Raw genomic sequence first — 19,254 nt, 5'->3', positions numbered from 1 at the left:
CGGATTGGATGCAGTTTGAACTGCATCTAATCCACATGGCATGTGAAATAATATTGCTTCCTATGGTGCCTACTCACACATGTCCAGTGCACTAGCAGTGTGGATTCAGTGAGGACTGAAAAATAGTCATGTCCAATTCCTGAGCAGTGCGGTCTAATTCAGGTGCGGATTACAGGCTATTGACTTCTATGTGAACCATTTCTAAATACATATGTGTGAACAGGACAAAATCCTGATATCGACCTGTCCCGAACCTGATGTAAACCTGAACAACTACTGTATCAATTAGCTGTGAAACCTGAGCTCCAATCCGCACCACACGTGTGAATCAGCTCAGTTCACACTGCTGCAGTCTGATTTTCAGTGCGATTATGTAGTGCAACGTGGATGCAACTTGGATGTGTTTGGCATTTCTATGGGTCCAAAATCATGCTATGGGCTGTACTTCACTATCAAAAATAGAAAGAAGAATAATAAACTCTGCAAACCTGTGAAGTCAGGTAACCCATCACCAAAATTTCAGAGACTCTGTTCAAGAATCTATAAAAACTACTGACTGATAAAAAGCCTGCCAATCTAGAAAAAAAAAAAATGCCCTCCATGTATTTTGTTACGTGATAACTAAAGTTCGACTCTGACTGTGCGTGTAGCTAAAGAGCTGGATTGTTGTTTTTTTTTGGTGCAGCTGTTACATCACCCTTCTCTGTCAAGTGACTAATTCATTGTGTGTTTTTTTCCTATTATTCTTTCGTGAAAACTGTCACATCAACAGCAACAAACTACAGCCTGCTCCCATCCCGGACTGCAGTAATTGTCGTACATCATAACCTGTCCTCTGCAGTGTCTATTGTCTCACAATCACATTCTTAGATGACACTTGGCATTCCTTTCTAATTGTTTCCAGGCTGGTTACATAGCAGAGATGCATCACAGTATAGGTTTACATTAGTTACCTAATACCTGTATATACTGTACCTGTATAATACTTATAGGCGCTCCATAATGCAAGGGGTTGTTTTAAAATAATACACATACACATATACAAAACCTAATAGGTTCCCTGGAGAATTGCAAATAATTGGCGTTTTATTTATTTTAATATGTTGTATTTTTTTTTTAAATGTTGTGATGCAAGAGTGTCTTTTATACATTCTCAAAAGCATTGGACTTTTATTTGATTCATGGACGTATACATTATGTCTTCATTGCAGAACAATGAATAAAAACGAGGGAGTGTCGCTTTTGGCCAAGGATCGCATTCCTCCAGGGACACCGCCCAGGACACACAAGACTTTGGACAATGGGCTTAAAAAGAGGTGAGATATCAGTAACAATGCATATGGTTTTTATTCTCTTGGAATGGATGTCTGTAAACCTCAGACATTAAATAAGAACAAAGCATATCCCTCTATAGTGCGTACTTGTCTCAATGCAGAGCACTAATTGTTATTTCTGTCTGCTGCTTCCTTCTTCTGCTATCTGCATTAGTTGCTCTGATAGCAAAAGAAAAAAAGTTGACAGGGGAGGGAGCTCCAGCACACAGCCTGTGATTGACAGCCTCAGTTCTGTTCCTGTGTGCTGTGTAAAGGGGTGTGTGTCCCTTCCCTCCAATCAGCTCTCAGATCTCTCCTCACACAGATCTGCAGTGTGTAATTTCAGCTCCCTAACCCCTGTTTTCTGAAAGCTCAGACAAGCTGTATATATTTTTGGCTTTGAGCAGATGAACGGATGTATAGAAGAGATGGCTACAGATAAACAAGTACAACTTATATAAGATTTATTTTATCTCTGTGTGTCACTTTAGGCCAGTCATTTTACTGGGTATATGTAAGGGTTTACAATTGCTTTAATTTTTTCCGTCACTCACTTGTCTGTGAGATTCATTAATAATTTACAGGATTTCTATAGTGCCAACAGTTTGTGCAGAGCATATAGCAAATATATATAATTTATCCTTTGCTATTTACATGACCTTTCCCAAAAAAGTCTACCTATTGGTTGTCTTATATGATGGGTGCCCTCAATGACCAATAGGTGGGCTTCTAGGGTTGGAAGGGGTGGGAAAAAGATCATTATTTACAAGGAAATGAACATCTCTGCATAACTTCAGCTATCATTACCTCTGGATCTCCTGATGATTGTGTCAAGGGGTTTTACCTTACTCTCTCCATACCTTTTATTGATTGCACGCTCAGTTTATGTTACAGTGGTTTGTGACAGGTTTCCTATAAAGCTAATCGAATTAATTGGAAATGGAAAAACTGCAGTTTGGGTGCATGCTGTTTAAATCTCTGGTTCTAAATGAAAAGGTGGAAGTTGGAAGTTCTTGACACATTTGTGGGTTTGTGAGTTAAATAAATAACAAACGTGTAATACTTACCTGCTCTGTGCAGTGATTTTGCACAGAGCAGCCTGATCCTCTTCTTCTCGGGTCCCGGTGCTCCTGGCTCCTCCCCCTTGACCAGTGCCCCAATAGCAAGCCGCTTGCTATGGGGGCACTGGTGCATATTCGCTCCTGAGCCTTGCTCTGTGCATAAGACACATAGAGCCGCGTCTCTATCCCACTCCCGCTCTCTCCTCATTGGCTCACGGGTTGTGATTGACAGCAGTGGCTCTGAAAGAGAATTACTCCCACTTCCTGTCCTGCTGACAATGTTTTCCCAAACAGAAAGTCAGTGAAAATCTGAAACAGAGACACACAAATATAAAAAATGTGGGTCTAGCCTTCCTTCAATAAAGAAAAGCATTGATATTTCTGTCTGTGTTCCTGTCGAAGATTTCTCCTCACTTCCTCTCTGGTAAACATTTGTCAGGACAAAAAGCAGTGGTTTATTTAGTTCTTGTGCTGCCCTAAGCAACACTAAAATTGAGTGCCTACCACCACCAGCACCCCCTTCCCTGGCCACCGCAGCCACCCTCTGCCAACATCAAGCCCAACCCCCCTTCTGCCACTGCCACCCTCCGCCAAACAACCCCCCCATCCCCAGTCCGGCTCCAAGATAGAGAGTTATTGAAGCACTGACCTTAACTTCTCCAGCAAGCAACCGGCCATCCCTGGAGCCAAGCCCAGTGTCTTCCTTGTGTGGGAACTCTGCGTACACCCTTCAGCAGTGCACAGCCTCTTTGGATTCCATGGCGGAGCACATGCAGTGCCTCACCAGGTCTCTATTACTGCCACGTGTGTTTCTTCTTCCAGGGGGTGGTGCCACCCCTGAATATTGCCGCACAAGGCAAACGCCTTGTTTGCCTTCCGGTAAACACGCAGCTGACAAGAAGTAAGGATAAATCTCTGTTACAGAACTCCAGATAACAGCAATAACCTTACAGGTGTTCTAATCCTTCCCCACCCCATCTAATACTAGAATAAACATTTCTGGCTTGATATACACTGTGATGTATATGTGGGAATATGTAACAGGAGAGGTGGGAACAAGCAAAGATGGCTGTGAACACCCAGAAACCCATTCCAGAGGATATCTAGCGCACATTGGGGAGTAGGGTTGACAGGTTTTATTTAAAGTCTAAGCCTGGCCAAAACTTTTTTCATAGGGAAGATTAGAACTCCTGATGGAAATTTCCTCCTAACCGGGGCTCAGTTACTAGACATTTCTCCTCACTTACTTTCACAGTGACAAAGGTTTTAGCAGACAGGGAGTGAGAGAAATCTGCAACAGACAGATTCTAATAGTCAGATTTCATGTTCAGTGCCACTTATAACAAAATGATGACAAAGAGAAATCAGGAAACTGGATTTACATTTGCACATATAATTACTGGGAGGAAACATCTGGCTGAGTAAGATTTGTCTCAATGCAGTTTGACAACATTTGATTAGACTGGCAAACCCATTTCATATGCTGTATTTAGACACAAATCCTGTATCTCATTCCACCCGCCACACAACTGGTTCTGGCAGTATCGGACTGGCTCTGCCTTTATTGCCACTAATTGTACCTGTTGATTACAGGAGACGCTTAGTCCTACAGCAAAGATCCAGCACCAAGGAGAGCAGAAGGGGAATTTTACAGACATAATTCTATTTTTTCTTCCTTTGTCAACTACATTTTTATCATGTCACTCCCTCATCTTGATCTCATGCTCACAGAACCTTCTCTTTACAGTGACACCACTGATTTCCCAGTGGCACCCAGCAAAATTTCATTCCCTGTGTTTTCCAAGCCTATGGACTCCAATATAAAGCCTTGGTAAGTACCCATCTTTATTACAGTAAAATGAAACAAGCCATTTTCCCGTAATGCTTAAAACTGTAGTTTGGGTTGTTATATCTAATTTAAACAATTAAATAAATGTTTAATCTAAAACTATACATTCAAGCCCTATTGTTTTCCATAGGCATAATGCAATTGATTTACTAAAGGCAAAAGGGCTGTTTACTATACAAGGGAAATTTCCCTTAGCTTAGTGAATGAGGTGAAGTTCTGCTAACTTCCATTAACCAATCATGTGCAATCAAAATACAGTTTTTTATTTTCCTGATTGGGTGTTATTTACAAAATGAATGAAACTGAAAAGAAAGTTAGCAGCTTATTTTAAATGAACCCCATTAACATAGTTTAACAGCAACAAACAATGCATCTAAGTAATTCATAAAACACAATAGTTGGTGGTTGGATATACAGTAAACTTATGTAATATGTGTTTTTGCATAGTATCTCCACTAGCTATATAAAAATGTCAGCAATGATTCATAGCACTGACCTTTTTAGATATTTTTTTCCAGTGAGGTATGGTATTGAAGGAAGTTCTAAGTGTATATATATATATATATATATATATATACGTATACACACACAGTGCTTTCATAAATTCTTCAAACCCCCTTTGGAATTTTACAATTGTCTGTGAATTTATTAAAAAGACAAAATTTAAATATCTATAAAAGACAAAATGATATATATACATACACACAGTGCTTTTATAAAGTATTCAAACCCCCTTCACTTTTTTTCAATTTAGTTATATTGCTGCCTGATACTACAGTTGTTTATTTTTTTCCCTCTATAATCTACACTCAGTACCCAATAATGACAAAGAGAAAAAAGAATTTAGAAATAGAAAATGGAATTTTACAATTGTCTGCGAATTTATTAAAAAGACAAAATTTAAATATATATAAAAGACAAAATGATATATATACACACACAGAGCTTTCATAAAGTATTCAAACCCCCTTCACTTTTTTTCAATTTAGATATATTGCTGCCTGATACTACAGTTGTTTATTTTTTTTTCCTCTATAATCTACACTCAGTACCCAATAATAACAAAGAGAAATTAGAACTTTTCTTGTCTGTGAATTTATTAAAAAGACAAAATTTAAATATCACATTAACATAAGTATTCAGACCCTTCGCAGCAACACTTGAAATTTAGCTCAGGTGCCTCCTATTTCTCTTGATCATTGCTGAGATGTTTCTACACCTTGATTGGAGTCCACCTTTGGTAAATTAATTTGTTTGCACCTGATTTAGAAAGGCACACACCTCTCTATAAAAGGCCTCACAGCTGACAATGCATACTATATCAGAGCAAAAGTCATGACGTCAAAGGAACTGCCTACAGAGCTCAGAGACAGGATTGTTGCAAGGCACCGATCTGGGAAAGGCTGCACTGAAGATTTCCAAGAGCACAGTGGCCTTCATATTTCTCAAACTGAAGAAGTTTGACACAACTGAGCAATTGGGGGAGAAGTGCCTTAGTAAGAGAGATGACCAAAAACCCAATGGTCACGCTGACTGAGCTTCAGAGATCCTTTGTGGGGATGGGACAAAGTTCCAGAAGGACAACCATCATTGCAGCCCTCCACTGATCTGGGCTGTATGGCAGAGTGGCCTGCTGAGAGTTGTTCAGGTGCTTTTTGCAAACTCCAAGCAGGCTTTCATGTGTTTTGCACTGAGGAGAGGCTTCCATCTAGCCACTCTGCCATAAAGCCTAGCTGTACCTAAAATGCAGGTATACCTAAGGAAAGCAGAAGGAAAACACAAATTTCAATACCTGGACCAACTTTTTTCTGACAGGAAGCTAGCATTAGAAAACAGTTTTTCTTTCAAACTATATTCATGAGGATTCAGTTCCCAAAAACTGTAAAATGTTTAAAATACATATTGAACCTGTAGTACCCTTTTAGCCAATTGTGACCTGTAAGTCCTGGTTCACACTGCTGCAACTTGTAATGTGATTTCTGACACATAAAATAGCATGAAAAGTCAAAACACACTAATTTCAATGAGTGCCGCCTTAATCAATGCGAATCAAGTCGCCGTGACAAAAAAAGGTTCCTGCACTACTTCTCTGCTACTTTAGTGTGATTTGAGTGCTATAGACTGCAATGTTAAATTACAAAAGTCGTAAGCAAGTCACAAGTTGCAAGGAAATTGCAAGCAAGTCACACCACTTTGGGGTCGCAGCAGTGTAAACCGAGCTTAAAACTTTTACCATTAGTTCTATTGTGTATGAAAGAAAATAGTTAAATTTTCATTATTTTCCAATATTTTTATTGAAATTTTTCAAATTACAAATAATGAAATAGACAAGTGTCATGTTATATAAGAAGGTGTTGAACATCACCAAAAAAAAAACAGCTGGTTGAATAAACAACAGACATATCTTAGGGAACCAGAAAGCCTGTGCAATAATAATTGGACAGCTCAAATATAAAATTCCCAACATTAAGTCCACCATGTACAGGGGAAACAGTAGTAGGAAACACATGGATCGCACAGAACAAGCATCTAAGAAAACACAACAAATATTGTAGAACAAAGAAAAAATTAACTCAACTAGCACCAGAAATCAGTAAGATAAAAGACAGCAGAAAGGGAGAAAAAGAGGGTAACAGAGACAAGAGAAGAGGGCCAAATCGGGAAGTACTAAGGCACAGAGATATATTGAATCCACAGGTGTTAATATTATTGTGAGTCTGTAGACCGTATTTTAGCTTTCTTAGAAGAACAATCAGAAAAATAGGACATTATTTTGTTTGATTTTGTGCTAATATTTTACTTTCTTCTAGGGTGTCTAATGTGTTTCCTTACTATATGAAAGACAAATATAAATTTGTATCAAACTAATTTCTGTAAATTGTATGAACTTTTTAACATTTTTATCCCAAATAGTGACAGCAGGAAAAGTGAGGATATTGATTCTCCACAAACTCCACCAGATGTATCAGAGTACTTGTTAAAGAAATATAATAATGGGTAAGATCATCCTGCATACTACTCACTAAAATGTTGTCCCCATTCGGTACCTACAAGTCAGTGCTTGCACCCTTTCATATGACCACAACTCTTTTTAGGGTGCTGCTCCACACTGCTGTCCCCTTTCCTTCTATCTATCATGTGCTCCTCCTGCTGGTAAAGGAGCTCTGGGAAGATTTGAAATGTTTTTAGATATTTTTGTTTCTAGCTTAATGTGAACATTGTTGCTTGTATCTATGTGCTGTACTTTAGGTTGTACTTATGTCTGCAGTAATGTGTTAAAATGCTTTATGAGTACTTAGAAACAGGTGTATTTGCTTATTAGATACAGGCTCAGCTTTGTGATTAGCAATAATTGCTTCTCACTGCGCTCTTCTCAGAATGCTTGGAATCAGTGTAGATCCCCATTTTTTGCACATGGCTAATTTCAGTGTCTGACACACAGACAGTCTACATAGGGTGAATCTACAAATATGTTTCTGTACTAGAGTCATGGAGCAGAGAGCATGTAGATATATGACAAATATACAGTTTTCTCAACATAAAATAATGTTATATTATGCCCTGCCTGTAAACACAGCTGTGACAATAATGTACTTACATCTCTTGTATGGAAGGATGCAAAACACATCAAATATGACTATAGCGGAAATAGCTAAAGGAGCGTAACACCAACAGTATTTAATTTCAGGGTTTGTTATGTACAGGAGATGATACAGTGTTTTTTTTAACAGTGTAGTTTATTGAGTATTTTCATTTTAGAACAGTACATAACAGTAACAGTGATGAAACAACTGGCACAAAGAGGAAAGGACCTAAGGGACAACAAACGTTCTGGGACACAACTAGTGCAGGCTGACAGTTGAGTAGCAGCTGATCACATTCCAAGGTCTGAACAATCAATAGCATACGCAAGTGGTAAAACAGTGGTTATAGCTATTACGTTATTCCATACAATTGACCACGGGTGTCAAACTGGAGGCCCCCCAGCTGTTGCCAAACTACAAGTCCCATGAGGCGTTGCAAGATTGCCAGTTACAAGCATGACTCCCAAAGGCATGATGAGACTTGTAGTTTCGCAGCAGCCGGAGGGCCGCCAGTTTGACAACCCTGCAATAGACCATTAAGATGGCTAATAACAGATTTACCCCTAAAATCTCTGTGGGTAAATAAATAAGGGGTATGATACGGTATAAGTTGGGGAAGAAGGTGAAAAAGGCAGGCAAGAAGAAACAAAAAGGGGGGTGGGGTCAGAGTAAAAGCAGAAGGAAAACCATTAAATTGTGAGGTCTCGAGCTCTAATCCAAGAGTTTGTGGAATTTTTGGGGACAGTTGCTGATTTACTAAAGCAGTCAAGAATCAATAATCATGTGAAAAGAAAATTCCTGATTATTAAGTTCGTCTGCCACAACTTGTGTGAGCCATTGCTGTAGATTATTATAAAGTAAAATGTAGAAGTATATTTTAACATTAGATCTTCGCACATTATGTGCTATAACATAAAATTTTATTCAACAACACTACAGATTTTGTAAGTAATGTCTTATAATTGTACTTTTGTTTCAAAGTGTTGACTCTTCAAGTCCGAAGAAAACACCAAAAAGGCCACCAAAAAATCTCCTTTTCAAAGCAGTCTCAGAAGGAGACATCGAATCATTGAAAAGATTGCTGCAAGAAGCCAAAGAGTGTGCTGCCACATTTACACAGAAAGAAGCTCAAGGTAATTACTAAAATACTTTCTGTTTATTAATTTCTTCCTTCATAAACTGTGTACAGAATCATAACTCCATACAGAGCTTTCGTTAGAAACCACGGGGTCCCATACAGCCAACCTGACATGGCCCCCATTTTCCCCAAAAAACACAGTTTACTATGCTTCAGTTATGAATAGACACAGCAAGTGATCTGTACTGATAACTTATTGTGTTCACTCAGGAAATAAGGGGGCTGGTAAATGTGACATATTTACCAGACCCTTCCCCCCACTCTCCATACAGAAGCATTCTATTGCGTGCTGGCAGGGAGGAGAGGGGCAGCACTGTGGGGGGTCTGGGCAGCTGGGGAAATGTATGGTGCACAGGGAGGGTGATGGGTGCAGCAGGGGGGCGATTACTGGAACCGATCTGCTTTCAGATGCTGCAGAGAGAGCCATACAGGCGATCGGTTCCTGTAATCCCCCCCCCACCATGTCGATGACCTTCCCTGCTCACATCCATTTCATCCAGTGGCCTGGGCCCCCCAGCTAGCTTGGGCCCCATACAGGAAGACTGGTGGTACCCCCTTATCCACGGCCCTGACTCCATATACAGAAGCTGCTGAGTGACTGGGCAAAATATAGAATCTACTCATTTCCAATACTGTTATCCAATAACTAAGGCAGGCCATAGATTATGCAACTTTCTTTCCTGCAACCACGCGTTGCCGATAAGATATTGTTTTCTCCCACAGCGAGGGAGTGGGGTGCTGGATGATTATTGCTAGCAGCTAAACCGGCAGAGATTCAAACCATCTATGGCCAGCTTTAGGCAAATTCAAGAAGTACCTGAATATGAACCTTAAAGTGGAGTTCCACTCACCTGTCAAAAAATAAAAGTCAGCAGCTACAAAAACTGTAGCTGCTGACTTTTAAAAAACAGCCACTTACCTGTCCCTCGGTCCCGGGTTGTGTCCCCCGCAGCCCGTTTCACCTCCTGTATTCTAGGAGGCCGGCATCTTCAGTGTGGGCATCCGGCTGTGCAGCTTGCGGCTTCACAGCCGGGTACCCACTGCGCATGCACGAGTAGCCCTGCGCTTCATGAATGGTCCTGTAGTCTTCTGGGACCTGTCACGTGTCCCAAAAAGACTACAATGAGGGAGGACACCTTCCGCTTCCAATCTCCTAGGCGATCAGACCGGAAGTGGGAGCGGGTACCTGTCAAATTAGAGTACCCGCTCCCCACCCCCCACAGGTGCCAATCCTTAATGGGGAGTGGGGGAGTAGTCCTTAAAGCAGAACTTCCCCTTTTGGCTGGAGCTCCGCTTTAACACCAGGATCATCAGTATATATTTTAGTGAAATTTGATGATTTAAAAGATTTAATATTGTAAAAGGTAATATGAGATATTTAGTGGGTTTGGATGTAGATTAATACAACTGGACTTGCTAAAAAAAGGAAAAATGCACTGTAAACTAGATTTTTTAATACAAATAGTCAAGCATGGATTACATTCGCCAGTAAGTTGTTCTCACGTTTATTATACACACTAAAAAATGATGTGCTGCATTTCAGATTTCTACATGTACAAATTAACATCAAAAGACACTGGAAAAACCTGTCTGATGAAGGCATTGCTGAACATAAATGACAATACTCCTGAGATTGTGTGTATCCTACTGTCATTCGCTGAAGAGAATGGATTCTTAGATAGATTTATTAACGCTGCATATACAGAAGAGAATTATAAAGGTAAGAAAGAGTAGCAGCTGCATTGTACAATACAACCCAGACATATATATATATAGAAGACCACAAAGAGAGATAATTCCAAACTGTTATTAAACACAGCTGAGTTGCTTAGTATTCATGAGAATAGATCCCATAGTCAGGCATTTGTCAAGCCTGGTAGCCTAACTGGACTTAGCTTTCTACTAACTACAATGCTAGATATTATAAACTGTCTAAAAATAAGAGCTCTTACATGAAGTTTTCTACATTTCTACCAGTAGTTCGTAGCACAACAAGAATTTTAATTATATCTTTACTAGAGAAAAACAACCACTTTTTCCCACCACATTGGGCTGCTACTAATATGTATTTACATTTTAGAAAATTATTAGAACCCAGATTATGAATAAACCCCGAAATATTCACAAAATCATAAACAGAAGACATACAGGGGTTGATTTACTAAAGGCAAATAGACTGTGCACTTTGCAAAAAGTCAAGTGTGCTCCAGAGCTTAAGCTCTCATGCACACTTGACTTTTTTACAGCTGTTGTTTTTGGCATTTGATGTATTTTTCTACAGTCAATAAACTCCCCAGCATGTTATCCTATGTGTCCATGATCACATAGGCTGTAATCAACGTTTTTTGGCAGGAAAAAAAAAACAAAACTAGTGGGTTTCTAGAGTTTTTTAGTTGTAAAAACGCTCTAATGCTGAAAAACGCTGAAAAACGTGGTAAAACGCCGCAAACTGGTGTTTTTGGACTTTTTGTTACCCCAAAAGGGGGTAATAAAACACTAAAAACTGCAAATGTGGCGAAACGTGGGAAAACGCAGCTAATCGTGGCAAAACGCCAATGCAAAAACGCTAAAAAAAGCTGAAAAACTCACATTTTTAACGTGACTTTACACAGCTAATGTTACCAGCTTTATCAAAACGTCAAGTGTGCATGAGGGCTAATAAATGAGCAAAAGCTCTGCTGACTTTCATAATCCTATCATGTGAAAGCAAAAGTGCTTTTTTTCAATTTTTCTTGAATCTTTATATCATTTACAAAGCTCTGGAGCAAATGCACTTGCATGGTGCACAGTCTATTTTCCTTTAGTAAATCAACCCCCGAGTATCTTGCTGATCTAGAATACCTGAACCTAACCTGGATTGGAGTTGAACCTTTAGCCATATTTCTTTTACATGGACACCTATAGAGAAATAAAAGAAAGACCAGTCTAGTTTCTGGGAAGCTGACCCAAGGCATACTTTTTTCCAACTCTGATATTCGTGAAATTATTATTTTTTTTATCCTTTTCACATAAGTAGGTACAAACAAAACACAGGTACTTTGATGCTGCCTAATATATTGTAGGTTTCTAGTTTGCAAATAAATGTTATTTACAGCACTATTGCAAATCATTAATCGTACTTTGTGTTCTGGTGGCCTATGAAAAATGTTTATGTCTCTTACTTATACAAATTAGATATTATATTTTCAATATGTTGAATCTGTTTCTAGGTCAAACGGCACTGAACATAGCCATTGAGAGACGTCAGGGTGACCTTGTCAAATGCTTAATAAGAAAAGGCGCTAATATAAATGTACGAGCACAAGGACGTTTCTTTAACCCAAAGCACAAATATGAAGGATTTTATTTTGGTAAGTATTAACAATTAGGGATTTTCAGGATTTCATTCGTTATTGTCATATACACAGTTCACTATGAAATGGCTGAAACGTGTACAGCCCATCTTTTTTTGTGTGACATGATGGACATGCAAGTTTCTTTGCTGATCCAACTTAACTAAAAATTGCAAAATATAAAAAGCTATGATGCAATTCTACAACATCACTTATCTAACATAGTAGAAAATATCTTTAATTTGAAAGGCTAAGCCACTGAAATTGCAAAGGCCAGTTTACTTAGACTCTGAGATGACTGCGTCTCAATGCATCTAAACTTCGATTTAATTCTTTATAAATTCTTGTTCAAAATGTTTTTTTGAAACTTTAGGGTAGATGAAATACAAGCCATACAATGTCTGATTCATTAAGGCTAGTTAATAGGCTAAAGTAGGTTTACTATTTTTATCCCCCAAAAAAACTTATAACAAGCATCACTAAATGGAGGGCCGGGGTCCGGATGTGGACCAAGTCACTGTCCCATCCGGACCCATGCAGTCCTGCCATTTAAGAGCCTTTTCTTCCCCCAGCTGACTCACAGGCATCCTCACAGAGCTGACAGTGGGAGGCAGGACAGATCTGGATGGAGGATAGGAGCTGACCGAGGTTAACAAGCAGGTGATTGGTTGCTAGGATGAAGGGCAGTCCTAGCAATCAATCACTGTCTGTCAATCACTGTCTATGTAAGGTAGGGCAGTGGTGGGGTGAAGTTAAAGTGGCTAAGGACATTAGTGTGAAGGGGGGCCGAAGACAGTAATGTGGGAATTAAAGACTGTGGTGTGTGGGGCTGAGGACATTAAAGTAGGAGGGACTGAGGACAGTAACGTGGGGGGGATGAGGACAGTAATGTGGGGGGGAGGGGGGCTGAGGACAGTAACGTTTGTGGGGGGGGTGCTGAGGACAGTAATGTGGGGGCTGAGAACAGTAACATGGGGGGTCTGGGGACAGTAACATGGGGGGGCTGAGGACAGTAACATGGGGGGTCTGAGGACAGTAATGTGAGGGGATGATGTAAAAAGGGGCAGAGTACTCTTCAGTGAAGGGGGCAGAGAACAGTACTGTTGGGGGGGGGGGGTTGATGTCAAGGAAGTGTGAGAACACTACTGTGAAATATATGTGGGATATTGCTGTGAATGAGGAGGGGACTGTGATGTGCAGTGGGGATTGAGGACACTGATGTGAGAACAGGTTCAGATCTGTACATGTGCATTTTGGTGTATGCGTTGTGGGTGGGTCAGCAATATTTGCTTGAAACCTGAAGAAGTCCCTGACCCTTATTTTCAAAATCGCACCGCAGCAACACATGGTTTGGTGCACAAGAAAGTGCACCATAGGGGCCTACATGAGATTCGGACCTCTGATACATGCAAATTTTACTGCCCACACCTTGGTGAATTTTAATTCAATACCCCTGACGTAACATAAACCAGTGCAATGCTAGAAAAACCTTTTAGGCTGGATTCAGACTGGCAGCAAAATGAGGTGCTTTATAAGCAGTTATGACCCTTCTAAGATGCCCTCTAATGATATTGCCAAAGTAATGGACTAAACCGATCAGGTCCTCTATGCAGTCAGGTGGCAGTGTGCCATACAGTACACTAAATAGACTCCTTTCATGCGTATCTTTGAAAAGTCTATAATTCCTCTTTAAAATGTTATATGTATTGATCTAAATAGCTCTGCAATTGGAAACATTTTATCAAGATTGCAGTTCCTTTAAAAAAAATAATTCTAGGACCAGCATAGTCGAGTAAGTGTTAGAGTATAAAAAAAAACACTTTTCTGACACTTTTCAAATAAGCTTACAAATTTTATTATTTGTTGCTTAGGTGAAACACCATTAGCGCTCGCTGCATGCACCAACCAACCAGATGTGGTACAGCTGTTGATGGAGAACAGCCAGACCAATGTCACCATCCAGGACTCTCTGGGGAACACTGTGCTTCATGCACTGGTAACAGTGGCTGAGAATTCAGAAGCACAGAATGCCTTCATCATACGAATGTATGATACAATCCTACGAACATGCAAAAATAAGTCTTTGGAAAGTATTGAAAATAATGAAGGACTAACTCCAATGCAACTAGCAGCCAGGACTGGGAAGACTGAGGTAAGATTTTAAACAACTGTACTGTTATATATAACTGGTTAGTCCACTAGGCAGGATGTTTTTGACCCAAAGTTCCAATATTCCTGCTATACTAGGCAAAACCTGTTTGCAGTGTTTTCACCCATTTTGCAGTGCAGGGCTGTTTTAATGCATGGGCACTGTCCAAGGGCCCAAGGTGCATGGGGGGCCCATGATAATTTTGCATTATATCATACTTGCCAACTGTTCCAGATTTGCTGGGACAGTCATGCTTTTTACTAAGCTGTCCCAGGATGGCCTGAGCAGCATCCAAACATATGTACTGCGACCTCCTGATCCCAGTATTGTGCCCTCCTGACTACCCCCTGTACTGTGCCCTTCTGCCCCCCCTCCAGTCCTGTGCCCTTTATGTCGATTAGTCTTTGATTTATGCCATTTTTTTATTGATTCAAATACATTTTATTGAAAGTACTAGTAAATATACATTTAATTATTTCAACTATTTATACTTTAATGTTTAAGAGTAGGTGCGTAAATTGGGGCAGGCTGGAAGGGGCCCCACTGCCTTACTTTGCCCAGGGGCCCATGATGCTATTAGGATGCCCTATCACAGTGTGACGTGGCACCTTTGCTTGTATCAGATGATATATGACTGCTTTCCTTTTTGCCTATGTAGTCTGGATATATTGATTTATGGACAAATGTGGCAGAGATTTGATCCTTGGCAAATTGGTTAACCTCACAGGGCAGTCAATCCAAACCAATCCTCAAATGTTGGATTATTAAAGATCATGAATGTAAAAAAAATTTTTTACATTATTGGTTTTTAATATGTTATTTTTTAATCTTGTAGATACTACATTACATTCTCAGTCGAGAGATAAAAGAAAAGGAAAACAGGGTCCTGTCCAGAAAGTTCACAGACTGGGCCTATGGACCAGTTGCATCTTGCCTGTATGACCTAAAAGATGTAGATACCTCCTGTCGCAACTCCTTACTGGAAATTGTGGTTTACAACACCAACACTGATGTAAGTATGACGGACTTGTGATTAGGTATTCTTATATACAGGTATGACACTAGATTGAAACACCGTAATGAAAACAACATGAAAATTATCATTCAGATTCCAAATTCACACAAGCCATATTTTAAGTGTTAAATTTTGTGCAAATTTTCCTAGAAGGCTCACAGATTTGTAGGACGCTAAAGTATTAGGCATCTATCAGATCTTTGTGTTGCTGCAATGTGTGGTAGATTGTGGCAACACATGTTAACTCATGGCAGTTTGGTGTTGTGTTGAGGTGCCATTCATTAGAATGGCACCCCAATATACAACTACAGTAACTCACAATGTATCTGCACTGATGCCATCTGTGTTAACAAAAGGATTTGTACCTTTTTGGGCTATTGTCATGTGTTGGCAGGCCATTACAAATGGATTTGCTACCTTACTGTAATGCATCTTAATGTGAAATACTGCACATAGCCCATAGAGGCCTGAAGAGGCCCTTCAAGTTGACCTGACAGACAATCCATTTACATTTATAATAGGTAGCAAATACAACTCTCTACTCCATGATGTACACTGTGGTGTGTACCCCAGATCATGCATGCATTTTAGGATTCCTTCAGAGTGTTATCTGTATAGGATAGGAAGATAGATTGTTCTCTCATCATGATAGGAGGAGAGAATCTCCCCTGTTTTTTTCATATTAATTAAACTGAATGGGGATTTGTTCACTTCGGCAGTTGGTTATGATACACAAAGCTTTAGCAAACAAAATGTTATAAGGCAGCTAAGTAGCTAAGTGGTTAGCACTTTTACCTAGCAGCACCAGGGTTGTTGGTTCAAGTCCCAACCATGGCATTACCTGCCTGGAGTTTGCATATTCTCCCAGTGCCTATGTGGATTTCCTCTGGGTACTTAGGTTTTCTTCCACACTCCAAAAACATGCTGGTAGGTTAATTGGCTCCTGTCTAAATATGCCCTGGTATGAATGCGAGTTAGGGACCTTAGATTGTACTCACCTTGAGGGTAGGGACTATAGTAAATGCGTAATAAATATGTAATGCACTGCATAAATTAACAGTGCTATTAAAGCAGACCTTTAACCTAAATGGACTATTATTATAGGTACTTATATATCACCATTACAATCTCAGAATCCACTCTACTAAGGGAAGCTTCTTTCTGTGCACACCTGTAAAACATGAGCCAATTGAAACAATCCATTTGGAAGAATAACCAATATTGCCTGAAAGGATTTCCATTTTTTGGTGGGCACTGCTGTGGTGAATTTCCCACCATCTTCTTTTGTTTCTTAACGAGTTAACTAATAATATTGCTCGTAATGGCAGGTGGATTGAATATGGGATTTTGGTGGGGATCAGAATGTCTCAACTATGGAGTCCTAACAAGTATAAGAAACATGCATGTGATTCAGCTTACCAGAAACCAAACAACACATTTGGCTGAACACAGTGTTTACTTCTATGTAGATTTCCCAACACATTACAAGATTAATAAAATGGGTCATGCATCCTGTCCACATTCCATACACATCTAGCTTTAGATTATGGATAGCAGCCAACTAATAAAAGATTGGTTTTATGCCTTGTATGTTGCTCCATAAAAATATATATGATATATTTTTACAGAAATTGAATTTTTTTCTAGAACCGTCATGAGTTGTTGGCTTTGGAGCCCCTCCATACTCTACTTCATCTAAAATGGAAGAAGTTTGCAAGATACATGTTCTTTATGTCCTTTCTTCTGTCTTTCACATATAATGTTGTCCTGACATTAATCTCCTATTACCGGCCACGTGGAGAACAGGTAAACCCTCTGATAAATACTAGGTATCCTTGCTAAGCTCAATGGTTTTATTATTATAATTATTGTTATTATTTTTATTAAAATTAGCTTCTTTTTAATAATATTTAAATTACTGAATGTCCATAGTATGGCCACAGTTCTACTGTAAGCTTCAAGTTTGTTATAACATTTAAGAAAGGACAGAAAGGTGTTGTAAAATAATTACTGTATAGAAGTTTATAGGTCTTTTAATTAATACATTTGATCTGTGCCCAGCTAGATACTTAGAACCCTGCTGCGATATTCTGGCTGATAGACAGTAGTCCTGGGAGTGGTGGCTGAAAACCACTAAGCGAATTGTTAGTCATTAGGTTCCAGCCCCTTACCAGGTTCAGACTAAATACTTTATCTGTAAGTGGTCACTACAGTTACCAGAACAAAATGGAGTCCAAACGCCTAGAGAACTCTCTCTTCAAAGTGTCATTGGTATCCCTTCATTACACATATGTCTCCGGAGTTAGGTCCTTCATTCTGCTTCCAAGCTATAGAAGAAAAATCACTCAAACTCTAAACATACCCTTGAAGCAGAAAGTTTAGTATTTATCATTGCCTACGATATTGTGTAACTAGTAAAAAAAAAAAAAAGTCATTAAAGTATAGAAAGACTGTAGTTTCCCATAAAAGGTGTTATCCAATCAAGAAGAGTCATAGCAGCAGTACTGGCTGAAAGACACATCATTTAATTGGTTGTTTTCATTTATTAAGCTGGGGTAGAAAAACATCTGATTGATGTTGCCCCACGTTAAAAGAAACCTGTACTCAGTGAAATAAGCAAGTTGCCATTGTTGACCTTTCCTTGTGATAAATGCTTCCTGCCTGGCTGGCAAATCCATTGGTTTTAGATACTGACCCAGAACAATTACAGTAAGCAGATTAGCAACATTAACTTCACTCTGACATGCCAGATCGTCCTGCTTGTTGCAGGTCAATGATCCAAAGTACTGAAACTAAATACAGCCAGGCAGTTAGCATTTTTCAAGGAAGGTCAGCAATAGCAGACTAAATGTTTCCCTCAGTATGGCTTTTCAGTACACACTGAAGACCTGCTATTCTAGGATACTGGAGATCTTTACCTTGGGCCCACCTAATATCACTCTCCTTTTATCACAGGCTTTGTATCCGCTTAGTCTCTCATATGATCGGGGATGGCTGCAACTGGTTGGACAAATGTTTATTATTGTTTGTGCTACCTACCTAATGATCAAAGAGGTGAGTAATCACAATGCTTTCCAGTTACAGGGCGTAATTATGGAAACGATTCATTCTTTTCATTGTGTATTATTACACTCATTAATTCTTTGCATAGTTCTTTGCGCGATGTCATGTGGCCTCACCCTTTGTAAAGTTTGGACTAAGCAATAACATGGGTGTTGACCAGAGTACAACCTGCCTACATCTTCCAGCTTCCTTCATATGATATAGATTTTATATACAATATATTTTCCCAATTCTAATGTACATAGTCAGTGTTGATATCTTGTATTTGCCGTTATTTTAAAAAATCCATGCACATTACAGGCTTATTAAATAAGGCGCTGCAAACACATTTACTATTCTGTCATCTGACCACAGCATCCTGAAATCTAATTGGTTGCAACCTTATTCTATACTTTTCAATATCTTATTAAAACAACCATGTCACTATACAAAACATTTTAAAGCAAGTCATACAAGTAAAAGAAGACAGTTCATGCTCACCTTTCCTGCTGACCATGCTGTTGAACATTGCTCTGATGCTGAAAAATCTTTTGCTGAAATCTGCACTGAAACTGACACGTCTAATCTCCTGGATGTCTCTAATCTGAACTCATCATGATATACAATAGTGGCATAGAGGTGAGCAGTTGGAACCAGTGAGAGCTGCAGGAGATCCTTCAAGAACTACACTTTTGAAATCGTTGGTTTCAGTGCGAACCTCAGCAGAAGATTTCTCAGCATCAGAGAGAAGTTCTGCAGCACAGGCAGCAC

At 39.4% G+C, this 19,254-nt stretch overlaps 1 protein-coding gene across 1 annotated transcript in view; it reads left to right on the top strand.

Annotated features, from left to right (window-relative positions):
- Positions 1-4,006: 4,006 nt before the first annotated feature.
- LOC149449188 (transient receptor potential cation channel subfamily V member 3-like) overlaps positions 4,007-19,254 on the top strand; it is a 34,706-nt gene continuing 19,458 nt past the window's right edge. The window contains exons 1-9 of the mRNA XM_089693672.1: positions 4,007-4,205; positions 7,137-7,220; positions 8,789-8,940; positions 10,489-10,665; positions 12,155-12,295; positions 14,149-14,429; positions 15,262-15,438; positions 17,089-17,247; positions 18,397-18,495. Coding sequence (XP_089549798.1) covers positions 4,072-4,205; positions 7,137-7,220; positions 8,789-8,940; positions 10,489-10,665; positions 12,155-12,295; positions 14,149-14,429; positions 15,262-15,438; positions 17,089-17,247; positions 18,397-18,495 — 1,404 coding nt within the window. The 5' untranslated portion in view covers positions 4,007-4,071. The remainder of the gene's footprint in view (positions 4,206-7,136; positions 7,221-8,788; positions 8,941-10,488; positions 10,666-12,154; positions 12,296-14,148; positions 14,430-15,261; positions 15,439-17,088; positions 17,248-18,396; positions 18,496-19,254) is intronic.

The sequence above is a fragment of the Staurois parvus genome, unplaced genomic scaffold (genome assembly GCF_062004578.1).
Source record: "Staurois parvus isolate SC_StPar_1 unplaced genomic scaffold, SC_StPar_1.0 ptg000635l, whole genome shotgun sequence".
NCBI classification, from domain to species: domain Eukaryota; kingdom Metazoa; phylum Chordata; class Amphibia; order Anura; family Ranidae; genus Staurois; species Staurois parvus.
Note: the sequence above shows the minus strand (reverse complement) of the source record. Positions and strands in the feature narration are given on the sequence as shown.